The sequence below is a fragment of the Sturnira hondurensis genome, unplaced genomic scaffold, assembly GCF_014824575.4.
Source record: "Sturnira hondurensis isolate 20B ecotype Veracruz unplaced genomic scaffold, ASM1482457v3 Scaffold0006805, whole genome shotgun sequence".
In the NCBI taxonomy this organism is placed as follows: domain Eukaryota; kingdom Metazoa; phylum Chordata; class Mammalia; order Chiroptera; family Phyllostomidae; genus Sturnira; species Sturnira hondurensis.
In genome coordinates, this window is record NW_028079436.1 from 71,879 (window position 1) to 94,499 (window position 22,621).

Consider the following 22,621-nt stretch of genomic DNA (forward strand, 5'->3'; position numbering starts at 1 on the left):
TAGTGGCACATCTTGCCCTATCATCCAAGCTGGGAATTCAAGGTATGCACTTTCTGTGGGCTGATTACACTCTGCTCTTTTAGTTGAGCCCGGTTTCTGTTGGCAGAGCAATGGGAGAGATTTACCCAAGCCAGTCAGCTATAAGAATTAGCTGTGAGCACTGACCACCAACCTCCACTCTCTGTGGAAGATCAGCTGTGCAGGGGTGGGGTGATGGTGCTCTGCCATGGTCTGTAGCTGTCCACTGGGTGCACTGGCCCTAGGGTTTCCTGGGTGGTTCAGGCCAAGGTTGGCCCTCAGGGGTCATCCTTACTGAGCTATAAAGCAATTGGAGATGGCTGCTCCTTGTGATGAGCTTGGAGATTCCCAGCTAAAGTGAGCGATGGAACTAATCTGGTTACTGCTGGTATCCATCCTGGAGCTCATTGAGACCAGCTGTTCAGTTCCTTCCTGTATGCTTCTGGTGTCTTTGAAGCTGCCATTCCAGCATTGGAGCTCAGAGGGAGTGAGTCTGAATAGGTGAGTACATATGTGGGTTTTTAAAGAGGAACTGCTTGGGGCTCCAGAAGTTTCTACAACTGACTCAATCCCTGGTAGTTTTTGCAACCAGAAATTGGGGGGACTTATCTTTCTGACACCAGAACCCTGGGCTTGGGGGCCTGGCATGAGGCTGGGCCTTTTCATTGCTGAAATATCCCTCCCGAATTTTTATGTACCACACATGGGTGAGACACCAGCCTATTCCATGTCTGCACCCCTCCTCCCAGTCTGGATGGATGTGGTTTCTTTAATTCTGTAGTTGTCAGACTTCTACTCAACTCAATTTTTTATGATTCTGAGTAATGGTTGTTCTGTATTTTAGTTGTAATTTTGATGTGGTTATATGAAGAGGCAAGCCATGTCTGCCCACATTGCCATCTTAACTGGAAGCCCAGGAACTGAATTTTTCTAATAAATCTTGCTTGCTTTGCTTAACTCTGTCTGCTTAGTCCGTTCAATACTTTGTGACCACCAAGAACCTGGACCTCATCCCCATCTGCATGCAGCATTTCGTGAGCCAGCCACAAAATCTGTAAGAGTGCCAGTGCAGTAACAAAATTCATTACTATTCCAGCAGCTAGGGGATATTTTCATTTTCTCAGTCTGTCCATTCTGTTTCATTTTCTGATGCCCTGGGGCATTCGAGACCCTTGAAGAGAGTTTTTGTGCAGGCATGGGTAGAGCATTCAACTCAATCTGCATCTGAATACTCCTTGCAAGAGCTTTGAGGAGGGGTAATGTTGTTTTTGCCAGGTGTATATCTTGCTCTCTCCCTCTGGAGAACTAGCCACACCCCCACAGGCATGGGTCAGGCAGTTAAGAGCTGATTAAGTGCCCACCATTTGAAGACATTTTCCCATTCCTATGGCACATTCCTTACTTAGGTTTAGTTTTTGAGAGGAGGAGGCAAAGATTTAACTTTCAGCAGAAATTTCCAGCCTTTCCAGGTCTCCTTCTTCTAACGGCAATTTCATTAAAACTTGCCTTGCTCACAGTCTTCATGCCTTCTTTTCTGGTTGCTTTATTTACATTTCTATTTCCCTCCCCCAACTCTGTCTATCTTGCTATGGAATGATTGCTGTGTTTGTTCTCAAACTGAGCAGCAATCTAATAATCCTCAAATGCTTAACTTCTGGGAAGAACGGAGCAATTAAAGCTGCTACTCAAACTCATTGCAGGTGGTGGAAACAGCATGAGACCTACTCTCAACCTAGAGAGAAAAAAGTGGCACTTTTAAACTTAAGCTGCTTTTCTGGTAGCTTTGAACGGTGGGATAACAGGGAATGCTCTGTAACCAACTAGGAAACTCCTTGAACAACTGAAAGGGAATGCCTCTAGGGACCTGGGGAGTTCCACTCTTTTCTCTGTTTGCTATGACAAGATAGGAAAATATACCCTATATCCCCTCAGGATCCCAGTTGGGATGCATTCTTAGAAAGTTGGATACATTTGACTCTGAAAACCTTAAGAAGAAGAGGTTAATTTTATTTTACAATATAGCTTGGCCTCAGTATAGGCTAGGAGCTGGGGAAATATGGCCTGGAAATGGGAGCAAAAATTACAACACCACACCCCGGTTAGACCTGTTTTGTCAGAAGTTAGGTAAGTAGTCAGAGGTCCCCTACATTCAAGCTTTTGTGGCATTATATCAAAATTTATCTCTTTGCTCTGAGAACAAGAAGACAACTCTTTTGAGAGCTAACAATTATATTCTAGTAGGCCTCAGAGCCCAGAGGCCTCAACCCCTGAGCCAACTACCATGTACAACTACTCTCCAATATACTCAAAATTATCATCTGGAGAGAAACCTAGTCCAGCAAGACAATACTTGGAGCAGAGCTTATATCTGCAGCTCATGCCCTCCTACCCATGAGGGAAATAGCAGGCACACAAGGTCCTTTTCAGGTACATGTGTCCTCAATAACTTACCTGCAGCAATGCAAAGATAGACTAGGAAACTTTTCTGAACATCCCTCACACTTTACTAGTAATTTTAAAACCCTTGCCTTTGACATGTCCTGGAAACACCTATATAAAATTTTAACCATTTGTTTTTCTTCAGAAAATAAACAGCAAATTTGGGGGTAAACTCACAAATATGCAGTTACATACTAAAAATCCCAATGACGTAGGACTGGCAGCTCAAACAGTCCTTGATCAAGAGCCTGATTGGGACTGTAATACTCATGGAGGGACTAGAAACAGGAACACCATGATTCAGTGTTTACTAGCATGGATGAGACAATGTATTAGGAATCCTGTAACTTAAGATCAGATAAATAACACAAGGAAAGGAAGAGAATCCTGCTCTCTTTCATAAGAGGCTGGTTGAGGTATTCAGGAACTATACTATTCTAGATCCATCCTCTCCAGAAGGCCAAATATTAATGGGATAAAACTCTGTTTAGTCAGTCAGCTCCAGATATTTGTGGCAAGCTCTAGAAATTACAAATGAGTGCACACATTTCTATGGCCCAGTTGATAGATATTGCCTTCTCAGTTTTTAACAAACATGATTTAGAGGAAAATGGAGAAATGTATCCAGCATGAGAAAAAGAGGGGGCCAAAGCCGCCCTGCCCAGGCTCTTTCTTGCTGCTATATTCTTTGGAGGAGAGACTTTCTTTAATTCCACTCCTCATCAACAGTTCTTGAAGCTTTTATTAAGAATCTCAACTGGTCTTCTTGCTTGGTGTTTAGGACCTTCCATGCCCTTTCCTAGCCTTTTAAAAAAGATTTTATTTATTTATCTTTAAGGGGAAGGGAAGGAGAGAAGGAGAGAAATATCAATGTATGGTTGCCTCTCGTTAGTCCCCTGCTGGAAACTGGCCTTCAACCCAGGCACGTGCCCTGACTGGGAATGGAACCTTGATCGTGTGGTTCGCAGGCCCGCGCTCAATCCACTGAGCTACACCAGCCAGGGCCCCTTTCCGAGTCTTAAAAGTTGTCAAAAGCAAATGAGAAAAATCTTGTTTTCTCTATAAAAAGTAGTAATTAAAATTATGTATATTGTCTTTATATGTTCATTCTTTGTGTATATGGTCTTTATGTAATAAGCTTTTGTCTATGTATTACATATGGTACATTTTCTGCTTTGGATAGCATAACTAGCATTTAATATTTTATTGGCCTAAACAAATTAAATACTAAAAGAAATTGAACAGGATCCTATGGTTTGGACAAATTATTTGATATTAAAACCAGTTTTAAATTTGATTCATTTTTTGAGTTTGTACCATAAAAATATGTTGTTTTACAAAAAACATATGTTATGATCTTTTGGTTAAGTTTGTTTGACAACCTTCCCAAAGTATAAAGTTTTAAAACTAAGAAATTACTTTGAGTTATTTCAGTGGGCCCCTGGAATACCTCAAGAATTTGTTCTCTTTGTAAAAAGAAAAGTTTTGAACTAATTAGGCCTATTTAATATGCTTGAAATTATATGGGAACTTTTGCCAAACAGAATAATAATAACTATGTTCTATTTGTATACATATATTTTAACTGAAATGGATAATCTAGAGATTTTAGCCTGCCCTAGGAAGAAACTTGGAAACATTTAGAGCCAACTTCAAACAGAAAACTCTCAGGGGTAGCAGGTGTCCTGTTAGTGACACCAGACAAGCCAAGAATGATGGTTCCCTGTGGGACGTTGAGCAATGGTATTCTGAGTGATTGTAATCCACACAATGGGAATATACTAATTGTTTCTAATGCTCAGTGAACACTTCTAATAAGTCATGTACAGTGTTTTAAAATCATGCATACTGGTTTGAACCACAGGCTGCTGTGGCTCAGTGGATTGAGCATTGGCCTGAGAGCCAAAGGTTCATCAGTTTGATTCCCAGTCAGGGCGCATGCCTGGGTTGTGGGCCAGGTCCCCAGTACCCTCTCTCAGGTATGCAAGAGGCAATCACACATTGATGTTTCTTTCCCTCTCTTTCTTTCTCCCTTCCCCTTTGTCTAAGAATAACTAACTAACTAACTGACTGACTGACTAACTAACTAAATCTTGGGAAAAAAATCCTCCCATACTGTTTGGTCTTCATTTATTTTGAAATTGTATGTTAAATCTAAAAATATATGCTTTGTGGTGTTCTTCTATGTCATTTCACAGTAATTATTACTTACCAAGAAATTGTTACCTTAGAATGTTATATCTTACAAAGAAGCAAAGTTTGTTATCAATTGCATTATAACAAAATTTATAACCATGTCATTTTAAATTCTATCATTTATAAAGTCACTGTTTTACTTTAATGAATTTGCAAGTGTATGCTTGAAAAGGTTCATGAAAAGGACTCTGACTTACTCTAAATTATAGGTATCTAAGCATGTGATATCTTCGAAGTAGATGACAATTTGTAGAACTCTAAAGAATAACTGGACTCATAGAAAACTGGCAAATAAAAACAAAAATTGTAGAGTTCTACAATTTGTAGAACTCTAAAGAATAACTGGACTCATAGAAATACTGGCAAATAAAAACAAAAATTGGTTATATGGGACTAAATGAACTGAAGATAATTATACTATGGCTTTGCTCTTTGTCTTTTCCAGATATAAGAAAACTATTTTTCCTAGAACAATTTTGTAAATTATACCCTCATAAGCAATACTGAAACATTTATATTTTTCTTCCTACCTAATCCCTCCAGAATTTGACAGCTCATAATAAGTGAATATTATTCTCATGACAGTATGTTTGTTTGCATAAACCCAATAAGAATCTCTTTTCTTTAAATCAAGGAAGACACAAAGAAATGGAAACATATACCGTGTTCATGGATTGGAAGAATTAACATCATCAAAATGTCCATACTACCCAAAGCAATTTACAGATTTAATGCAATACCTATTAAAGTGCCAATGGCATATTTCACAGACATAGAACAAACATTTCAAAAATTTATATGGAACTACAAAAGACCACGAATAGCAGCTGCAATTTTGAGAAAGAAGAGCAAAGTAGGAGGGATTACAATACCTTATATCAAACTATACTACAAGGCCACTGTAACCAAAACAGCCTGGTACTGGCATAAAAACAGGCACATAGACCAATGGAATAGAACAGAGAGCCCAGAAATAAACGAAACTCTCTATAGTCAATTAATATTCGACAAAGGGGGCAGTAACATAAAATGGAGTAAAGATAGCCTCTTCAACAAATGGTGTTGGGAGAAGTGGACAGCCACATGCAAAAAAATGAAACTCGAGCACCAACTTACACCATACACCAAAATAAATTCAAGGTGGATAAAAGACTTAAATATAAGCCGGGAAACCATTAAAGTCCTAGAGGAGAGCATTGGCAGGAAAATCTCAGGTATTGCACCCAGCAATATTTTTACTGATATGTCCCCTAGAGCAAGGGACATAAAGGAAAGAATAAACAAATGGGATCTCATCAAAATTAAAAGCTTCTGCATGGCTAAGGAAAACAGTATCAAGATACAAAGAGAAGCAACTGTTTGGGAAAACATATTTGCCGATGATACCTCAGACAAAGGTTTAATCTCCAAAATATACAAAGAACTCACTCGACTCCACTCTAAGAAGACAAGCAACCTGATTAAGAAATGGGCAAAGGACTTGAACAGACATTTCTCCAAGGAGGACATACAGAGGATCCAGAGACACATGAAAAGATGCTCGATATCGCTAGCTCTCAGAGAGATGCAAATTAAAACCACAATGAGATACCACTTAGCAGTCAGAATGGCTATCATAAACAAAGAAACAAACAACAAGTGCTGGAGAGGTTGTGGGGAAAGGGGACCCTAGTTCACTGTTGGTGGGATTGCAGACTGGTACAACCACTATGGAAAACAATATTGAATTTTCTAAGAAAACTAAAAATGGACATGCCTTTTGACCCAGCAATTCCACTGCTAGGAGTGTATCCTAAGAACACTGAAACACCAATCCAAAAGAACCTATGCATCCCAATGTTCATAGCAGCACAATTTACAATAGCCAAGAGTTAGAGCAACCTAAATGCCCATCGGTTGATTACTGGATCAAACAACTATAGTACATTTACACAATGGAATTCTATGCTGCAGAAAGGAAGAAGGAGCTCCTACTCTTTGCAACATCATGGATGGAACTGGAAAGCATTATGCTGAGCGAAATAAGCCAGGCAGTGAAAGACAAATACCATATGATATCACCTCTAACAGGAAGCTAAACAACAAAGCAAACAAGCAAGCAAAATATAACCAAAGACACTGGAATACAGAACGTGCTGGCAGGGTCCAGAGGGTAGAGGGGTGAGAAGCACAGAGTAAAAGGGGATGGACTCACATGAATAAGTATGAAGGACACATGGACAATAACTAAGATTGGGGGCGGAGATGGGAGGGGGTGGGGAGCACTGGGGGGGGGCAGGGCGGAGAATACAAGAAAGAAAACTGTACTTGAACAAAAGTTAAATAAAAAAAAACCCATAAAAAAAAAGAATCTCTTTTCTTTATAATAGGACCAGTTTCCAACTGTGGTTTGTTAACCAAGTCTTTGTCTGGAATGTCATGATCAAAGGAGTCATGCCTGGACTAAAGATTGAGTTTCAAAGCTAATAGAAGCCTACTACAAAAATGGCCTGGTATCTTGGTTGATCACAAGGTTCATGACAGTCTTTCTGGGTAAGGAATGAAAGTTGCATTCTGAAAGACATGAAGGAAGGAACCTCAAACATTTTGGGGACCTCAAGAACTTGAGAAATCCACCCCAACTTATAGGTATTTCAGGCAAAGCCATATGGTACTTCTGTGGCTTGGCTAGTTTGTCCTGTGAGGCTGGCTCAAACCCATTCTGAAGGTCCCTTTTGAAACTCTAGCAAAGCATATTTAAAAGAGCCTATATGATCAATTATAATTCTTCTTGTGTCTATGCAAATAATCAGGCCAAATTGAAATTGGACTTAATGCAATCTCTTTGATAAAAATGAGGGTAATTTTAGGAAGAGAAGTTACATATCCATGAAAATCATAATGCTCCCTTGTTCCCCACAAACTGAACTGAATCCTAATTTTTCTTTTTCTTTTTAAGATTTTATTTATTTATCTTTAGAGGGGAAGGGAAGGAGAGAGGAGAGTAATATCAATGTATGGTTGCCTCTCATGTATCCTCTGCTGGGAACTGGGAACTGGCCTGCAACCCAGGCATGTGCCCTGACTGGGAATCGAACCACGTTCGTGTGGTTCACAGGCCCGCACTCAATTCACTGAGTCACACCAGCCAGAGCTGAATCCTAATTTTTCTAGTTTTCTCCCAAACTAATGTTTCATTTTTTTCTCTCTCATCCTCTGACTTAAAATTACCGAGAACTACTGATGAGGTGTCAGCCATATAGGATGTACCTGAGTGCCTGATGGTATCACCAGAGATATTTAAACTTCAGAAAAAGAGGATCTATCAGATTGTCATTTCTTAATTTTATTCCAGCAAAAGTCTTGCAATTGGGAGCCTTCTCAACTGACATGCTCACAGACTCAGAAACCGGATTATGATTTTCTGTGTTCAGTAATGTTTGTGTTCTTTCTTTTGTTAGTGTATGCCTATTACCTTATTTACCTGAATGCTTGTTAGCACAGTATATGCCACAGTATAGGCTTTAAAAGCCCATCTGTTTTTCCACCTCCTGAAATGAGACTCAGCAGGATTATTTGAGATCCAAGATGGTGGAGGAGTAAGTGGAAACTATACTAACAGATGGACCCTCCATCTGGATGGACCCTCCATCCCTCTCCAGGACCAATCTGGAATTACAACTAAGTTGTAGAGAAATCATCCTGAATAACCAACTGAACACTAGCTGGAGAGAAGCCTTATAACCATGGACAGACAGAAGAAACCACTTCACCATAATGTGACTTGTAGGGAGTGCAGAGGATGCTCAAGAGGGCTGGCTTGGCTCCCATGGGTGGCAGCTACAGTTCTGGAGGAATATTTTAGCAGCTGGGGATTCCCCCTGAGAAGTATGGAGTCTAAACCCCAACCTTGGCTCCCCAGCCTACATCACCAGAGCCAGAAAAGAACCTAAATAACATCCAGCTGTGAAAAGCAGCAGGGTACCTGTCTGCCACGGAGAAATAGCTGGAGAGTCAGAGAACTTCTTTAAAGGGCCAATGCACAAAATTTCATTTGTAGCTACTTATCCTGGGCTCTGGCAGAGGGAGGGCAGAGTGGACTATAAATGCTTGAGGAGAGTCTGGTGTTGGTGGCTCTGGGGAGAGAACTGAAGGAACAGTTATCAAGATAGCTGTGTTGAGTCATTCCCTATACTGCAGAAGCCATCTTTCTCAGGCAGAGTTCTCCTCTCCAAATGGCATCAGTCTGAGGGAAAGCAATAGTCCTGCCCACGGGAATTACTCTGTCCTACCCTGTGGAGCTTAAGTTGAGCTGCTGATTACAGATTTAGGCTACATCACTGATTAGTTTAACAACTAAGGTGGATCTCTGGGAGCTCTATGAGACTTCAACTGGCCCTCACTTAGGCCTATGGCTGATAAAAGCCAGCCTTGGTACACAGCCTGTTTCTTTCTGCACACAAACAAGTTCAGCAGAGGGAGCCACGCACTAGTTGGAAATTAGGAAAACTACTTCATGGAGTGCTATATAAATTCTCACAATCCCACACAGGGCAACATATTTAAGACCTAAAATTAGACCCCTTTAAAGGTTGTACCTCACTTTCTGCTTCCATACTCCTTAAGGAAAACAACTCCACTGTTGTACCTCCAGGCCTTGGTTGGCTATGTGGAACTCCTAACAACCTTTTAACTACTCATTCAAAACTCTTAGAGGCAATTGCCCACTCACATCTTACAAATTCTCTCCATGGAGGTGACTGTGCTCTTGGTACTTTGGCACCTCATGGCCTTACTATTTTAAATATTACCCATAGCTGCCCTGGCTGGTGTGGCTCAGTGGATTGAGTGCGAGACTGTGATCCAAAAAGTCACTGGTTCAGTTCCCAGCCAGGGCACATGCCTGTGGTGTGGGCCAGGTCCCCAGTTGGGGGCATGGGAAAGGCAACCGACTGATGTTTCATCTCCTCTTTTTCTCTCTCCCTTCCCCTCTCTCTTTAAATGAGACTTAAATTTAGTTAGCCTGTGATAAAAAAAAAATTACCCATAGCTCAGGAAGGCAGACAACAGCAAGAAAAAAAAAGCCTTTGGTTTAGAGGTAGTAAGGGTGGCATTGGCCATAGCTGCTACCACTCTGTGGGGAGAATTTGCATATCATAAAATTCATTACAAGAGCTCACTCAGATTGCAGAACATATCATTTGGAACACTGCTGATGCCCTAGCAAAAATATATGGTTCTATAGATTCATTAGCAAATATACTCATAGACAATTATCTGGCCCTTGATTACCTTCTAGCTGAGCAGTTGGGGTTTGTACATTGAATAAGACATGCTGTGTCTATGTAAACAACTCTGGGCTAGTTGATACCAATATAAAAAATATCTATGAGCAAGCAAAATGGCTACATAAGTATAACAAACAAAACCTGGGTATTCAAGATGCCCTGATGTCCTGGCTCTCAAGTACATCTCAGCTATTGCCCCTATTAGGTCCCTTAGCAATGCACCTAACCCTATTGCTCTGTGGGCCTTGCTTATTTAACCTATTGTTTAAATTTGTATCTTCTAGACTTGAACAGTTCCACATCAGGAAGATGATGCTCTAGAGTTTTCAACCAATCCCTAACAGTGATGCTAGAGCTGACCAACATATAGTGTCCATGATAGTGTCTCAGGAATTCCTCTCCAACCACTAGATAAAATAGGGTTAGAGTTTGGTAGTTCTCAGTAGGCAGTGTCTACTGTCCCTTTCTAGCAGGAAGTAGATACAGAAGATTGACTGTCCTCTCTCAGCAACCCCAAAACGAATTTTTGAGAACCATGTCTTCCAGGGGGAACTTGAGGCAGGAGATAGAATAGAAATGAGGAAGTCCTGAGGTGCCATTCTGTTATCAGCTAGTATCCAGTGTCCTGGTTACCAAGAAACACCTTGCAGCACCTAACAAGAAGCCATGTGTGCACACTGTAGCCATAGTTGACCACTGTTTCACCTCTGCTTCATTATCATGCTATTACAATAAATAAGTATTGTAGTTTGGTCCCTGAGTGGGCAATCAAGCGAGATTCTCAGAAATCACATGTGCAGAAACTTAAAAGTTATATAAGCACCTGTGCAGCCTGTCAAATGAAACAAAAGAATTCAGAATAAACCAACCCCCTATAAAGCCTGCACCCTTTCAGCATAAGGGGGCCATTCTCTTGTCAGAGGTGGCCTGCTTCCATAACTTGGAATGTATACTTTTCTTAATAAATCTTGCTTGCTTTGCTTAACTTGCTTAACTGTTTGTGTAGTCCATTCAGTTCTTTGCTTGCAACCACCAAGAACCTGGAACTCATTTCCATCTGCAGCAGTGGTAATCAAAAATGTCTCCAGTTGTTGCCAAATGTTCCCTGGGGGAGGAAAATTGTCCCCAGTACAGAATCACTGTTTTAAGGCCATTAACACAAGATCTCTTTTTTGTTCATTTTTGTTTATCTTTTATTGTTCCTTATTTACTCCAGAATTACTACTCTTATTTTTTATTCAGATCTTGGAATTTTTGTTAACTTATGTGTTGGCTTTTGCTCTACTTCCTGGCCCTACCTTTAAAAAAAAACAAACGAGCAAAAAACCCAACCTGCGGTTTTCCTGATATGCAGGGTCCACCCATCTATAGCCCCTCTGTTCCACAGAAAAGTGGAGGGAGGGAGGAGACAAGGGGAAGACAAATTTCTTCTTTTGATTTCCACATAGATATCTGGGTCTTAAACCCTGATGTGATAAGAGAACTGGGAAGCCAAGTTCTTGGAAGGAAAAGAAAAATTTACTTTCTCTGCCTCAGTGCTGGGTTTTCATTATACACTCTACTGCAGAAGAGACCATACGATCTTTATTTACAGGTCAGAAAACTGAAGCCCAGAAGAAGCCATGAATGTGCCCAAAGGCATTTGCACAGCTGGGGAGTGCCTGAACAATGTCTAGACACAAGTTCCTCTGACTCCTAATCTGGTGTTTCTTGTACACTGTGTGCCTTCTACCCTCTGCCAAAAGGAGCAGTAGAATTGTTCACACAGTCAGCCAAATAGTGCTAACTAAACAGAGCTGAGCCCATTTAGCCTTATCCAGGAGGCAGATGAGGCACAGATAATGCCAAACAATGACTGATCAGAACCTCAGAAGCATGGTCACATCCTAAATGTGGCCTTCTTGGGAGACAGCCAAAAGATTTGTATGCATAGGGAATAATTAATAAAGGCAGGTGCAAGCTCAGGTGAGTATGAGATGCAAGACTGGCTGTGTGACCATGACCAAGTCCCTTGAAAGGCCTTAAGTCTGCATCTGTCCATATAAGGGTTTGTTGGTATAATTAAATAAGATAAAATGCTTGTAATGCACCTTATGACTTTTTAAAAATAATTTTTAAAAGATTTAAGCCCTGGCTGGCATAGCTCAGTGGATTGAGTGCGGGCCTGCAAACCAGACGATCGCAGTTCGATTCCCAGTCAGGGCACATGCCTGGGTTGCAGGCTGGTTCCTTGCAGGCTAACTACCAGCAGGGGATGCACAAAAGGCAACCATACATTGATGTTTCTCTCCCTCTCTCCTTGCCCTCTAAAGATAAATAAATAAATAAAATCTTAAAAAAAATATTTTATTCATTAACTTTTAGAGAGAAGAGAAGGGAGGGAGGAAGTGAGGAAGAGAAATATCGATATATAGAAGACAGAAAGATAGATTGATTAGTTGCTTCTCATATGCCCCCACTGGGGACCTGGCCCCAACCCAGGCATGTGCCCTGATTAGGAATCAAACCAGTAATCTTTTGGTTCACAGGCTGGCACTAAACACACTGAGTCACACTAGCTATGGCTTTAAAAACTTTTTTTTTGTAATATGGCAGTGAAGTAGGTAGGAGCTGAGCCTACTTGCTCATACACTCAACTGGAACACTTAGCTGAGCTTCTGAAAAACAAAGTGAACAGTCAGCAGAATCTTAGCTGATATGAAGTTTGGGAGCCAAAGTGTGCAGAGGATGCTTCAAAATAGGCAGTAAGGAGGTTTTATAGGAGGACAGGGAAAGTTCTGGGGCTGGCACCAGAAACTGTGGCTGTCATGGGGACAACATCTGAGGAAAGCCTAGACAGGGATAGCAGCCTAGTGGCTCCCTCCAATCCTAGGGTGGGGAATCCACAGACCCATGCAAGGAGCAACTTGAATGCACAGAGTTGCCATGGAGAAACAGGCTATACACACTCACACAGTTGGCAGTACACACTAGCTGGGGTGGTGGTTGCTGGCCAGGAAAGTGCCAGAGAGTGGAGGGGATTCTGGCTGCACCTGGAACTGGGGGAAGAGGAGGGTCACAACTGGCAGTGACAGAGATGGACTCTTGATTTGCCAGAGAGTTAGTGTGTGGAAAGTCAGGCAGTGGCTTGGAGCTGCAGCAGTAGCACTCAGAGAGACTTTTTTTCTGAGGCATGCTGGACAGGGACCCCGTGCATGCATAGCTGCCTAGTCAACAAAGATGAGGACTGTGGGCACAACCTGCTGCCAATCAGTACACCTGGATAGTCTGATCAAAGGGGTGCAAAGTGAGGTGGTTTCTTGACCCCAGCCTGGCACAGTGATGCAGAGTGGAGAGTGCAGGCCACAGGGTGCTATTAGGGCAGTGGGCTGGGAACTGTGCAACTGATATTAAAGCCAGACCAGATCTTCTTCCCTGGTGGAACGACTGGAAAAGGAAGATTGAGCCCAGTCCTCCAACTCAGGCAGAAATGAGAAAGATCAGCAAAACCAGCTGAGCAGGCTTAACAACCTTACTCTTTTCTGCAAGAGTAAGACAGCAAGGCTAAGAAGACCTAAAAGGTCTTAGGCTTTTAGAACTCCCCATAGGGAGAGAGATTAAGATGGTGACAGAGCAGTACGGAGGGAATCCAGCTCCCATGTACCTGGTAGAAAATCCAGGCAGATCTACTGGAGAACAGCATAATCAACCAACAATTCCCCAGCATTTATGAAAATAAGAGACCAGAGAGTGTGATGGAGTAACCAGACAACTACAGGTCAGTGAGGACTTCGGAAGGCGTGTGAGGACAAAAGCGGCTGCGCCAGCGGCCTGATACTTGAGTGCAGACAATAGGAGGCGGCAGGCGACCTCCGCTGGTGTGTGAGTACAGACAAGAAGCGGCGCCGGTGCCTAGCAGCATCAGTGGGAAACAGAGGCCCCAGTCTGGGACCAGTGCTGGGGTGCCTGCTTCGGAGGGAACTCCGGAAGCCCAGCAACTGGTGGGTCTACAACAGACTCCATGGGAGCTGTGGGCCTGCTACAGGGTCTGTGGGAGAGAACAGACTTGCTCCTTCCCTGTCTAACCAAGGCTGGGCAATACCGGGCAGAGACCTGTGGGCTTAAGTTTATGTAAAGGGTGGCATGGGTGGAGGGCCCTGTTGAACTGCAGACTCTGTGGTCCCTAGCCCACCAGCCCACCAGCCTGGCAGCCCAGGAATTTGAGGGAAATTTGAGAAGGACACTGTCATTGCCATCTTTTGGGGATTGGGCTGGGCTGAGAGGCAGGCTTTGTGGAGAAGTCTCTATTGGAAAGTGAACTGAGGTGTTCTGCGACAGCAACTTGCCTCACAGCCCAACCAGTCCAGCAGCCATCCAGGGGAGGGCTTGGGTCCTGCCACAGGAATGGGATGGACAGTGCCAGATCCCATGGGACCCAGGCAGCCTGTTGGGGGTGCGGGCACCTGCATCCCAATCTGGTAGCCTGCCTGGCACCTGTGCTCCAGCATGCGCGCCTGCATCCCAGCCCACAGAGAGGTCCTGCTGCAACTGAAAGAACCGGTTTAGACAGGTTGAAACCGACAAAGGAAGATTTTTTTCTTGAAACTTCTTTTCTAAGTAATATTATATTTTTAAAATTGTATTGTTGCTCTATCTTTCAATACTTTGTCCCTCATTTTTCTTTTTGACCAGTTTTAGTCCTTCTTCGTTTCTTCCCAAACTTTTCGCTTATTCCTCCTTTCTCCTGACTCTTTTGTGTGTGTGTGTGTGTGTGTGTGTTGGATTGTTTATTTGTTTGTTGCTTAGTTTTCTTTAACCCACAAGAGACACAAATAACGGAACTGCAAAAGGACCATAGTGGGACCTAAAGAGGGGGCATCTCAACAATAGAGACACAGAGACAAATTTCACTTTGCTATAGCAGAGAAGCCTCCAGTTGCTGCATAGGTGTATTATTATTTTTTGCATTATTCTCACTTCTTTTTTTATTTTAATAATATCTTTGTATTCCTCTTTCTGGACAGGTTTCTTAGTTCTGGCTGGTTATATGGTACTATTTGACAGGTTTCCCCACAGTGTATTGCTAATTTTCTATACTTCACACCACTTACTTTCCTTTGGCATACTACCCAAGCTCGGTAACTCCCATTTAGACAGATTACACAGAGTATGTCACGTGAATGCTGCTCAAATATTATTGTAAATAATAGCTGTTCTATACAATGGTAAATACTTCACAAAACATCTCTCAGACCTTCACCACCTTACAAGTTCCTGAATTCTATTACTGTAGTGATTAACTCTATTTGCTCACATGGTACACCTAGTTACTAAAGTTTACTCTCACCTTACCTCAAAATTTGACCATCCACAACCACACTGCTTTCTAGATACAACCCACAAGCCTTCCCTTCCCAACAAGAGACTTATCTTCTGTCCATCCTTTCTTAAAAGTGGAAAGCTGGGTTGAAGAGTATGGTTAACACTACACATAGCCTAAAAATTCTCTATTTCTTCTCTACCAATTGTGACTGTAAATAACATAAAATACTCTTCTGCTATCATAAACCATATTGCCTCCCCCTCCAAATGATTACACATGCACAAAAAAAGGAATAGGTGGAAGCAGAGAACACCAAGATACCTGCAGGAGACTGCACCACTGAATTTCACGGGTATTCTATGACAGAAGTTGACACCAAAAACCCAGGGAATCAGAACAGATCAATTTAAGAAGCTGAGGCCAACAAGATGAGTATAAAAAACAATGGGAAAACAAATAAACAATCCCCAAATGAAAGAAAAAAATGGATGTCTCAGAAAAAATGTTAGATGAAATAGAGGCAAGTCAACTATCAGATATTGAATTCAAGCCACTGGTTATCAGGAAATTCAAAGAGATTAAAACAAGCTACCACAAACTACAGGGGCTCGAGCTACAATGAACTCATTGGAAACTATATCAACATGAATAAGGAAATAGAAACCATCAGCAAAATCCAAGAGAAAATGAAGAATACAATTTCTGAACTGAAGAACACAATAGAAGGTATGAAAAGGACTGATGAGGCAAAAGACCGCATAAGTGAGTTACAGTATACAGTATACAGGAAGTGTAACTGTATCCTACTGTTACACTTCCAACAAATCTAGTTCATAATCACTACATTTCAAGGGCCCAATAGTTATATGTGGCTAGTAGCTCCCCCAATGGAGAGTGTTGACCTGGACTGGTGAAAAGACATATTGCAGGGCCCACCTACAGAATTTCTGAATCATTAGATTTTGGTAGGTTTGAGAATGTACATTTTTTACTAAGTTTCCAGGTCATGCCAATGCAGCTGGTCTAGAGCTACACTCTGAGAACCTGTGTGTGGAGTTAGACCTGAACCCAGCTGCCTAACAGGGCTTCTGAAGTCCAGGCAACACCACATCTCCTCACCCATTGATTGCCTTGAAGGAAGTGTGGAGAGAAACAGGGTCCTGAGAATAGCAACTTCAATTGCACAAATTTTCACTCACAAAATCCAGGGGCATTTGGAGAAGGGGAGTATGCAAATGAAGAGATCTCTCACATAGCCATGTTTCAGAGAATTTTAGAGTACAGACAGCCACTCTTGTTTGTTGTTGTTATTGTTTGTTTAATAAGAGGAAACTGAGGTCTAGAAAGGTTAAATGGTTTTACTCAAAGCCACTGAGAGAGAGAGCTGGGTTTGGAGCTCTGGTTCAAATAACATTAAAAATTAATTTGTTTTTGAACTAAAACTTCAGATTCAATTTTCTAGTCAATGAAATGAAGGCTTAACAAGTGGCTAGTCACCTGAAGGGGACATTACTTAAAACTCTTAGATTACACAAATCTGGACTTCCAGCTAAGATGGAGGTACAAGTAGATACACGTTGCCTCCTTGCACAACCAAAAGAAGGACAACAACAAATTTAAAAACAAAAACAACCAGAACTGGCAGAAAATTGAATGGTATGAAAGTCTGACAACCAAGGAGTTAAGGAAACATTGATCTAGACTGGTAGAAGGGGTGGAGATTGGCAGCCAATATGCTCAGCAACTAGCAGCTGGAGGACCAGGTAGTCCTCCACATTTGCATGACGACAAATCAGTGGGAACAACTGTGGAATAAGACAGACTGAGCATCCCAGGGTTCCAGCACAGGGGAAATAAAGCCTCAAAACATCTGGCTGTAAAAATCCTGTGGGAATTGTGATGGCAGAAAAAATTCCCAGCCTCACAGGAGTTTATTGGGGATACCCACAGGGTCCTAGAGTACACACAAGCTCACACACCTAGGAATCAGCACCAGAAGGACCCAATTTGATTGTGGGTAGAGGTGTAAGAGACTGAAAGCTGGTCGAGAGCAGAGTTTTTAGACCCCCATTGTTCCCTTTTAGACCCCTCTCCCACATACAGTGCCACAGTCCAGTGGGTTGTGGGTTGCCCCACCCTGGAAAGTACCTAAAATCTGCCTCTTAGAATGTAACAGGCATACTGAGACAAAAAAAAAATATGGCCCAAATAAAAGAACAGATCAAAGCTCCAAAAATAGAACTAAGTAATGAAGAGACAGCCAATGTATCCGATGTACAGTTCAAAACACTGGTAATCAGGATGCTCACGAAATGGTTGAGTATGGTTGCAAAATAGAGGAAGAAGTGAAGGTTACACAAAGTGAAATAAAGAAAAATATACAGGGGACCAACATTGAAGAAAAAGAAACCGGGCTCAAACCAATGATTTGGAGCAGAAGGAAGAAGTACACATTCAACCAGAACAGAATGAAGAAAAAAAATTAGGAGAGGCTTAGGAACCTCCAGGACAACTTTAAATGTTCCAACATTCAAATCATAGGGATGCCAGAAGGAGAAGAGGGAGAACAAGAAATTGAAAACTTATTTGAAGAAATAATGAAGGATAACTTTTCCAATCCGCCATAGGAAATAAACTTCCAGGAAGTCCAGGGAGCTCAGAGAGTCTCAAAGAAGTTGGACCCAAGGAAGCACACACCAAGGCACATCATAATTCCATTACCCAAGGTTAAAGATAAGGAGAGAATCTTAAAAGTAACAAGAGAAAAGGAGACTTGTTACCTACAAAAGTGTTCCCATAAGACTATCAGCTGATTTCTCAAAAGAAATCTTACAGGCAAGAAGGGACTAGAAAGAAATATTCATAGTCATGAAAGTCAAGGACCTACACCTAAGATTACTATATTCAGCAAAGCTATCATTTAGAATGGAAGAGCAGATAAAGTGCTTCCCATATAAGGCCAAGTTAAAGGAGTTCAACATCACCAAGCCCTTATTATATGAAATGTTAAAGGGACTTAAGTAAAAGAAGATGATCAAAACTCTGAACATTAAAATGACAAGAAACTCACAACTATCAACAACTGAACCTAAAAAACAAACAAACAAACTAAGCAAACAACTAGAACAGGAACAGAATCAGAGAAATGGAGATCACATGGAGGGTTTTCAGTGGGTGGGGGGAGGGAGGAGAATGGGGGAAAATGTTGAGTCAATAATAAGCATAAATGGTAGGTACAAAATAGACAAGGGGAGGTTAAGAATAGTATGAGAAATAGGAAAGACAAAGAACTTATATGTATGACACATGGACATGAACTAAGGGGGTGTATACTGTTGAAAGGGAGGATGCAGGGCAGAGGGGAATAAAGGAGAGAGAAAAATGTGACTATTGTATTTACATAATGAATAAAATATATTAAAAAAGAAAATATTAGGTTTCACAAATCTGAAGAAAGAAAACAGCCTGCTATGAGGCTAGTCCTATCATATTAGGAACTTACAGGTACTTTGACCAAAACACTTCCCAAAGGAAGAGAGGCACCTTACTTGTCAATGAATTTGCTGAATCCAAATTCCAGCATATTTGCCAGACAAGTTGTTTCTGTAGGCTTTATTTCACAGCCGACAAGCTCACTAATCTGCAAAAAAAAAAAAGATGAAAGAAAGTGTTTATGGTTCAACATAGTGATGCCCAGTGGGCTTCCAGTGATAATGAAAGTGCTCAGTGTCCTCACTGCTTCTCACAGTAGCCACCAGTCACATTCAGCTACTGAGCCCTGGAGATGTGGTTGATATGGCCAAGAGACTGACTTTTCAATTTTATTTAACTTATGTTTAAATAGCTTCATGTAAATAGTGGCTACAGAATTGGATGGTGCAGAGCTAAAGATTTGGGGGTGGCCCAGGGACCACACTGCATTATGTCTGCTTTACTGGGAGCTGTTTTTTTTTTTTTTACCAGCAATTGGCACAGTGCAAATCTTTTAGTATTTTGGGGTTGGGAGTGTGTCTTGTTTGTTTTTGTTTCCAGGGCCTAGTGTGAAGTCTGGTCCATGAAAGAAACTGCAATGTTTGCTGAATAAAAGCAGGGAAGTCCTGAGTACATGTGGCAGGCAGGCCCCCAATTCTGTGATCTGAGGACATTGGAAGGAGGAAGGGTTCCTCTACAATATTTTCCTTTCCATCTCAGTGTGCTAAGTTGCTGGAAATGTTAGCACTTGTGCCTTTTCCTTGGTGTAAATATTATCCTAAGCTTATTTTTTAAGTGAAAATATCCCCAAGAAAGGTCTCCGATAAGGTCTCTGACAGATTTTGAACGCTTTTCTCAGGGAGTGGGAGATCTGGGCAGTCTGAGAATTATGTGTGCTAAAGAAGAACAGTAGGATTGAAGGGAAGAGGCACTATTGAAAACCTCACCTACTGTCTAATTTTGTCTCTATCCAACCCCAGTATGACTAAAGAATGTCAGAGCAGAAAAAAATAGGAGAGTTGTGTTATGTTCTTTCTTGTTTAGCCTGTGTCCTTGGAGCCTTGCACTTAATAGGAATCAGTAAATATTCATAAGAGAAAGCACTTAGTGAACAAGTTAATTCAAATGGCTTGCAACCTGCCTTCTGAGGACACCTGAAGGACTACTAAAGTAATAGAAATAATAAAGGTAATTAACATTTATTGAGAGTTTACTCTGTACAGTCACTGTTTTAAGATCTTTATGTACTTATTTCATTCTCCCAACACAATGAGAAATGTACTGATGTGCTATTAATCTCATTTTACATATAAGGAAACTAAGGCAAAGAAATTAATTACTTCTCCAGGACAATCCAGCTAGTAAATGGCAGAATTGGGTCTTGGATCCAGTTGTGACTCCAAAGCTCTTATCCATCTCTCTCAGTTTTTCTATGTACAGCTGTGCAGGTTATCCACTGTAGAACTCTAGAAAGTAAAACTACACTGTAGTGCTCATAAATGGCATTCCTCAGAATCATGGAGCTCAATCTGCACAGCTGTCCCTGCTGGTCCTGGCTCTCATTTATGCTAAGTATGGCTTAGAACAACATACTGGCTAGTTCTAGTACTAAATGATGTAACTATGTAAAGCGCTTGGCATAGGGTTTGGCCCATAAGGAAGACTCACAGATTGGTAGCCCTATTAATTAAAGTGCTTTTGTTAATTATGGAGATTAACAAAGCACCTGGTTTTCTATTCTATGAGCCTAGAACTAAGATGTCCAGTATGGAGCCACTGGACTCTGGTGGTTAGCGAGAACTTGAAATATGACTAGTCCAAACTGAGATGTGCTGTATGTGCTGTAAGTATAAAAGTACACATTTCAAAGACTTGGTATGAAAAAAGTAATGTAAAATACCTCATTAATATGTTTATTTTGATAACCTGTTGAAATGATAATATTTTGGATATGTTTCATTAAATACAATTTATTCATAAAATTCATTTGACCTGTTTATACTTTTAAAATGTGGCTACTCAAAACCTTTAAAATTACACATGTTCATGTTATATTTCTGTTGGCAACACTATCCTAGAGGGTCAGCTCTGTTACTCATCAGTGCAGTTTCTTCCCAAGGTCAGATGTTACCTGTTCCATCTTGTTTTAAACTGTACTAGCAATTCCTATGCTGATATCAATAAAGTCTGTGCCTTAAACACAGGAACCAGCCTTTCCTGATTAAGTCCTGTGAAATGGTTAGAAACCTCATGGAGCCACCCTAGGACTCCAGAAGATCCATCTTACAGCCTTGGAGCTACAGGTTGTTTAGCCTTCCCCTTGTCAAAACCAGACTCTGTGCAAATGGGTCTCCTGAGTTAGGCATTAGGATAGACAGAGAAGAGCTTCCCCAGATTTGGGGCTGTCACAGGGCATGGCTTGTGGTATGACCTATAATGTAATAAGGAAGGGGCTTAGAGTGGAGCAACCTTAAGTGTATCTTGTGTCCTTTCTGAGCTCACCCACTGGACTTTCACTTCAGGGGCTTATTACTCTGGAGCTTCTTCCCCTGGCTGCATCCACTCTCAACTGTGGCTTACTGTACCATACCTTCTACTCCCTCTCATCTGCTATTTCTTGTTCTTTTGTTTTTTGCCTAAGCTGAGTCAGAGACCTACTCAGAAACTGACCTATGTCAGTTTCTTTGCTCTCACTTACTAACCACATGACAACTTAATCTATCTAAGCCTTAGTTTTCTTATCTGTGAAATGGAGTCAATCATTGTCCCTACATCAAAGGATTGCTGGGAGGATGAAATGAGAGAACCCACATAAAGTATGAAACAGAGTACTCAGTACATAGTTGGCATTCAATAGCCCTCAGCCATTATTGTTGTTATATTTTAATTCTAAGGAATATTTTTTCCAATATGTCCATCTAAGTGGTCTATAAGTGAGAATTATGAATATCTAGGAATGGTTGGAATTTTGAAAGTGGCCATGCATGAGAATAGTGTCATCATAGGTGGATCACCAGGTGACAAATATGGCTCTCTAAATCCCCCTGGAAAGTTGTTTAACCATTGATGAGGGTACTTTCTACAGTGCCATCTCAAGAAGACACCTAGAACTACTCAGCCACCCAACCCTTTGAATGGTTAAAGTTCTACTCAGGCTAGGTCCACAGGGAGAAGCACTCTACAAACACCAAGAGAGGGCAGCTTCCCCTCTGCTCAAGAGCAGAAGTCTACTCAGATGACCTCTCATCTGCCCTTATTTATAGCCCTGCCTTATGTAATCTTGAGTTTCTAGGATTTCTGGGAAATTGAAAGCAGCTCCCTTCCACAGAAAACTCATTAATCTCTCATGTACTGTGATCTTTGTTTTCCTAGGGAGATCAAAATGCTTCTAGCAATTGTGCTTAGGCTCCATTCTATGGAAAGTCAAGAGTGTGCCCTCACATTGGGACCTTCTAGAGACAGTGTTCTCAGTTTTATGCATGGTTCTGAGAGAGGGAATTCCAGGCCAAGTCAGAGAGTAATCTGCCTATGGATGCTCATCTCTACCTCCACACAGAGCAACTCACTGGTTGAGGCTGTTTCAAGGCCATTGCTAGACCTTGAATGTGATAATTATTACAGAAACACAGTGAATTTTCTTTTTTCCGGTTAGTGTTCATACCATACTTATCACTTTCACACTTGGTTGCTTATAAAAATCCCAGCTATTTTTAGGAAGGATATTTATTATTCTCATTTATAGACTCAAAGGGTTGAGAGTGCAAAATTATTTCTGAACATTGCCTGTTGGATGATGAAACTCCACAGCACAGCCAGCCCAAGCATGATGCATCAGGTATTGCTTGGAGCCCCCAGAAAAAGAGGTGACTCTCTCTTCTGTGTAGCCTAGGTTTGGAACAAAGCAATGCCCATCCCACTGCTATTTGAC

General features: G+C 41.4%; 1 protein-coding gene across 1 annotated transcript in view; it reads right to left on the bottom strand.

The window, feature by feature from the left end:
- The window catches only part of LOC118990125 (dynein heavy chain 3, axonemal-like), a gene marked incomplete at its 3' end in the record, with an annotated part of 173,441 nt that overhangs the window by 67,019 nt on the left and 83,801 nt on the right, over positions 1–22,621 (bottom strand). The window contains exon 19 of the mRNA XM_037050535.1: positions 18,771–18,862. Coding sequence (XP_036906430.1) covers positions 18,771–18,862 — 92 coding nt within the window. The remainder of the gene's footprint in view (positions 1–18,770; positions 18,863–22,621) is intronic.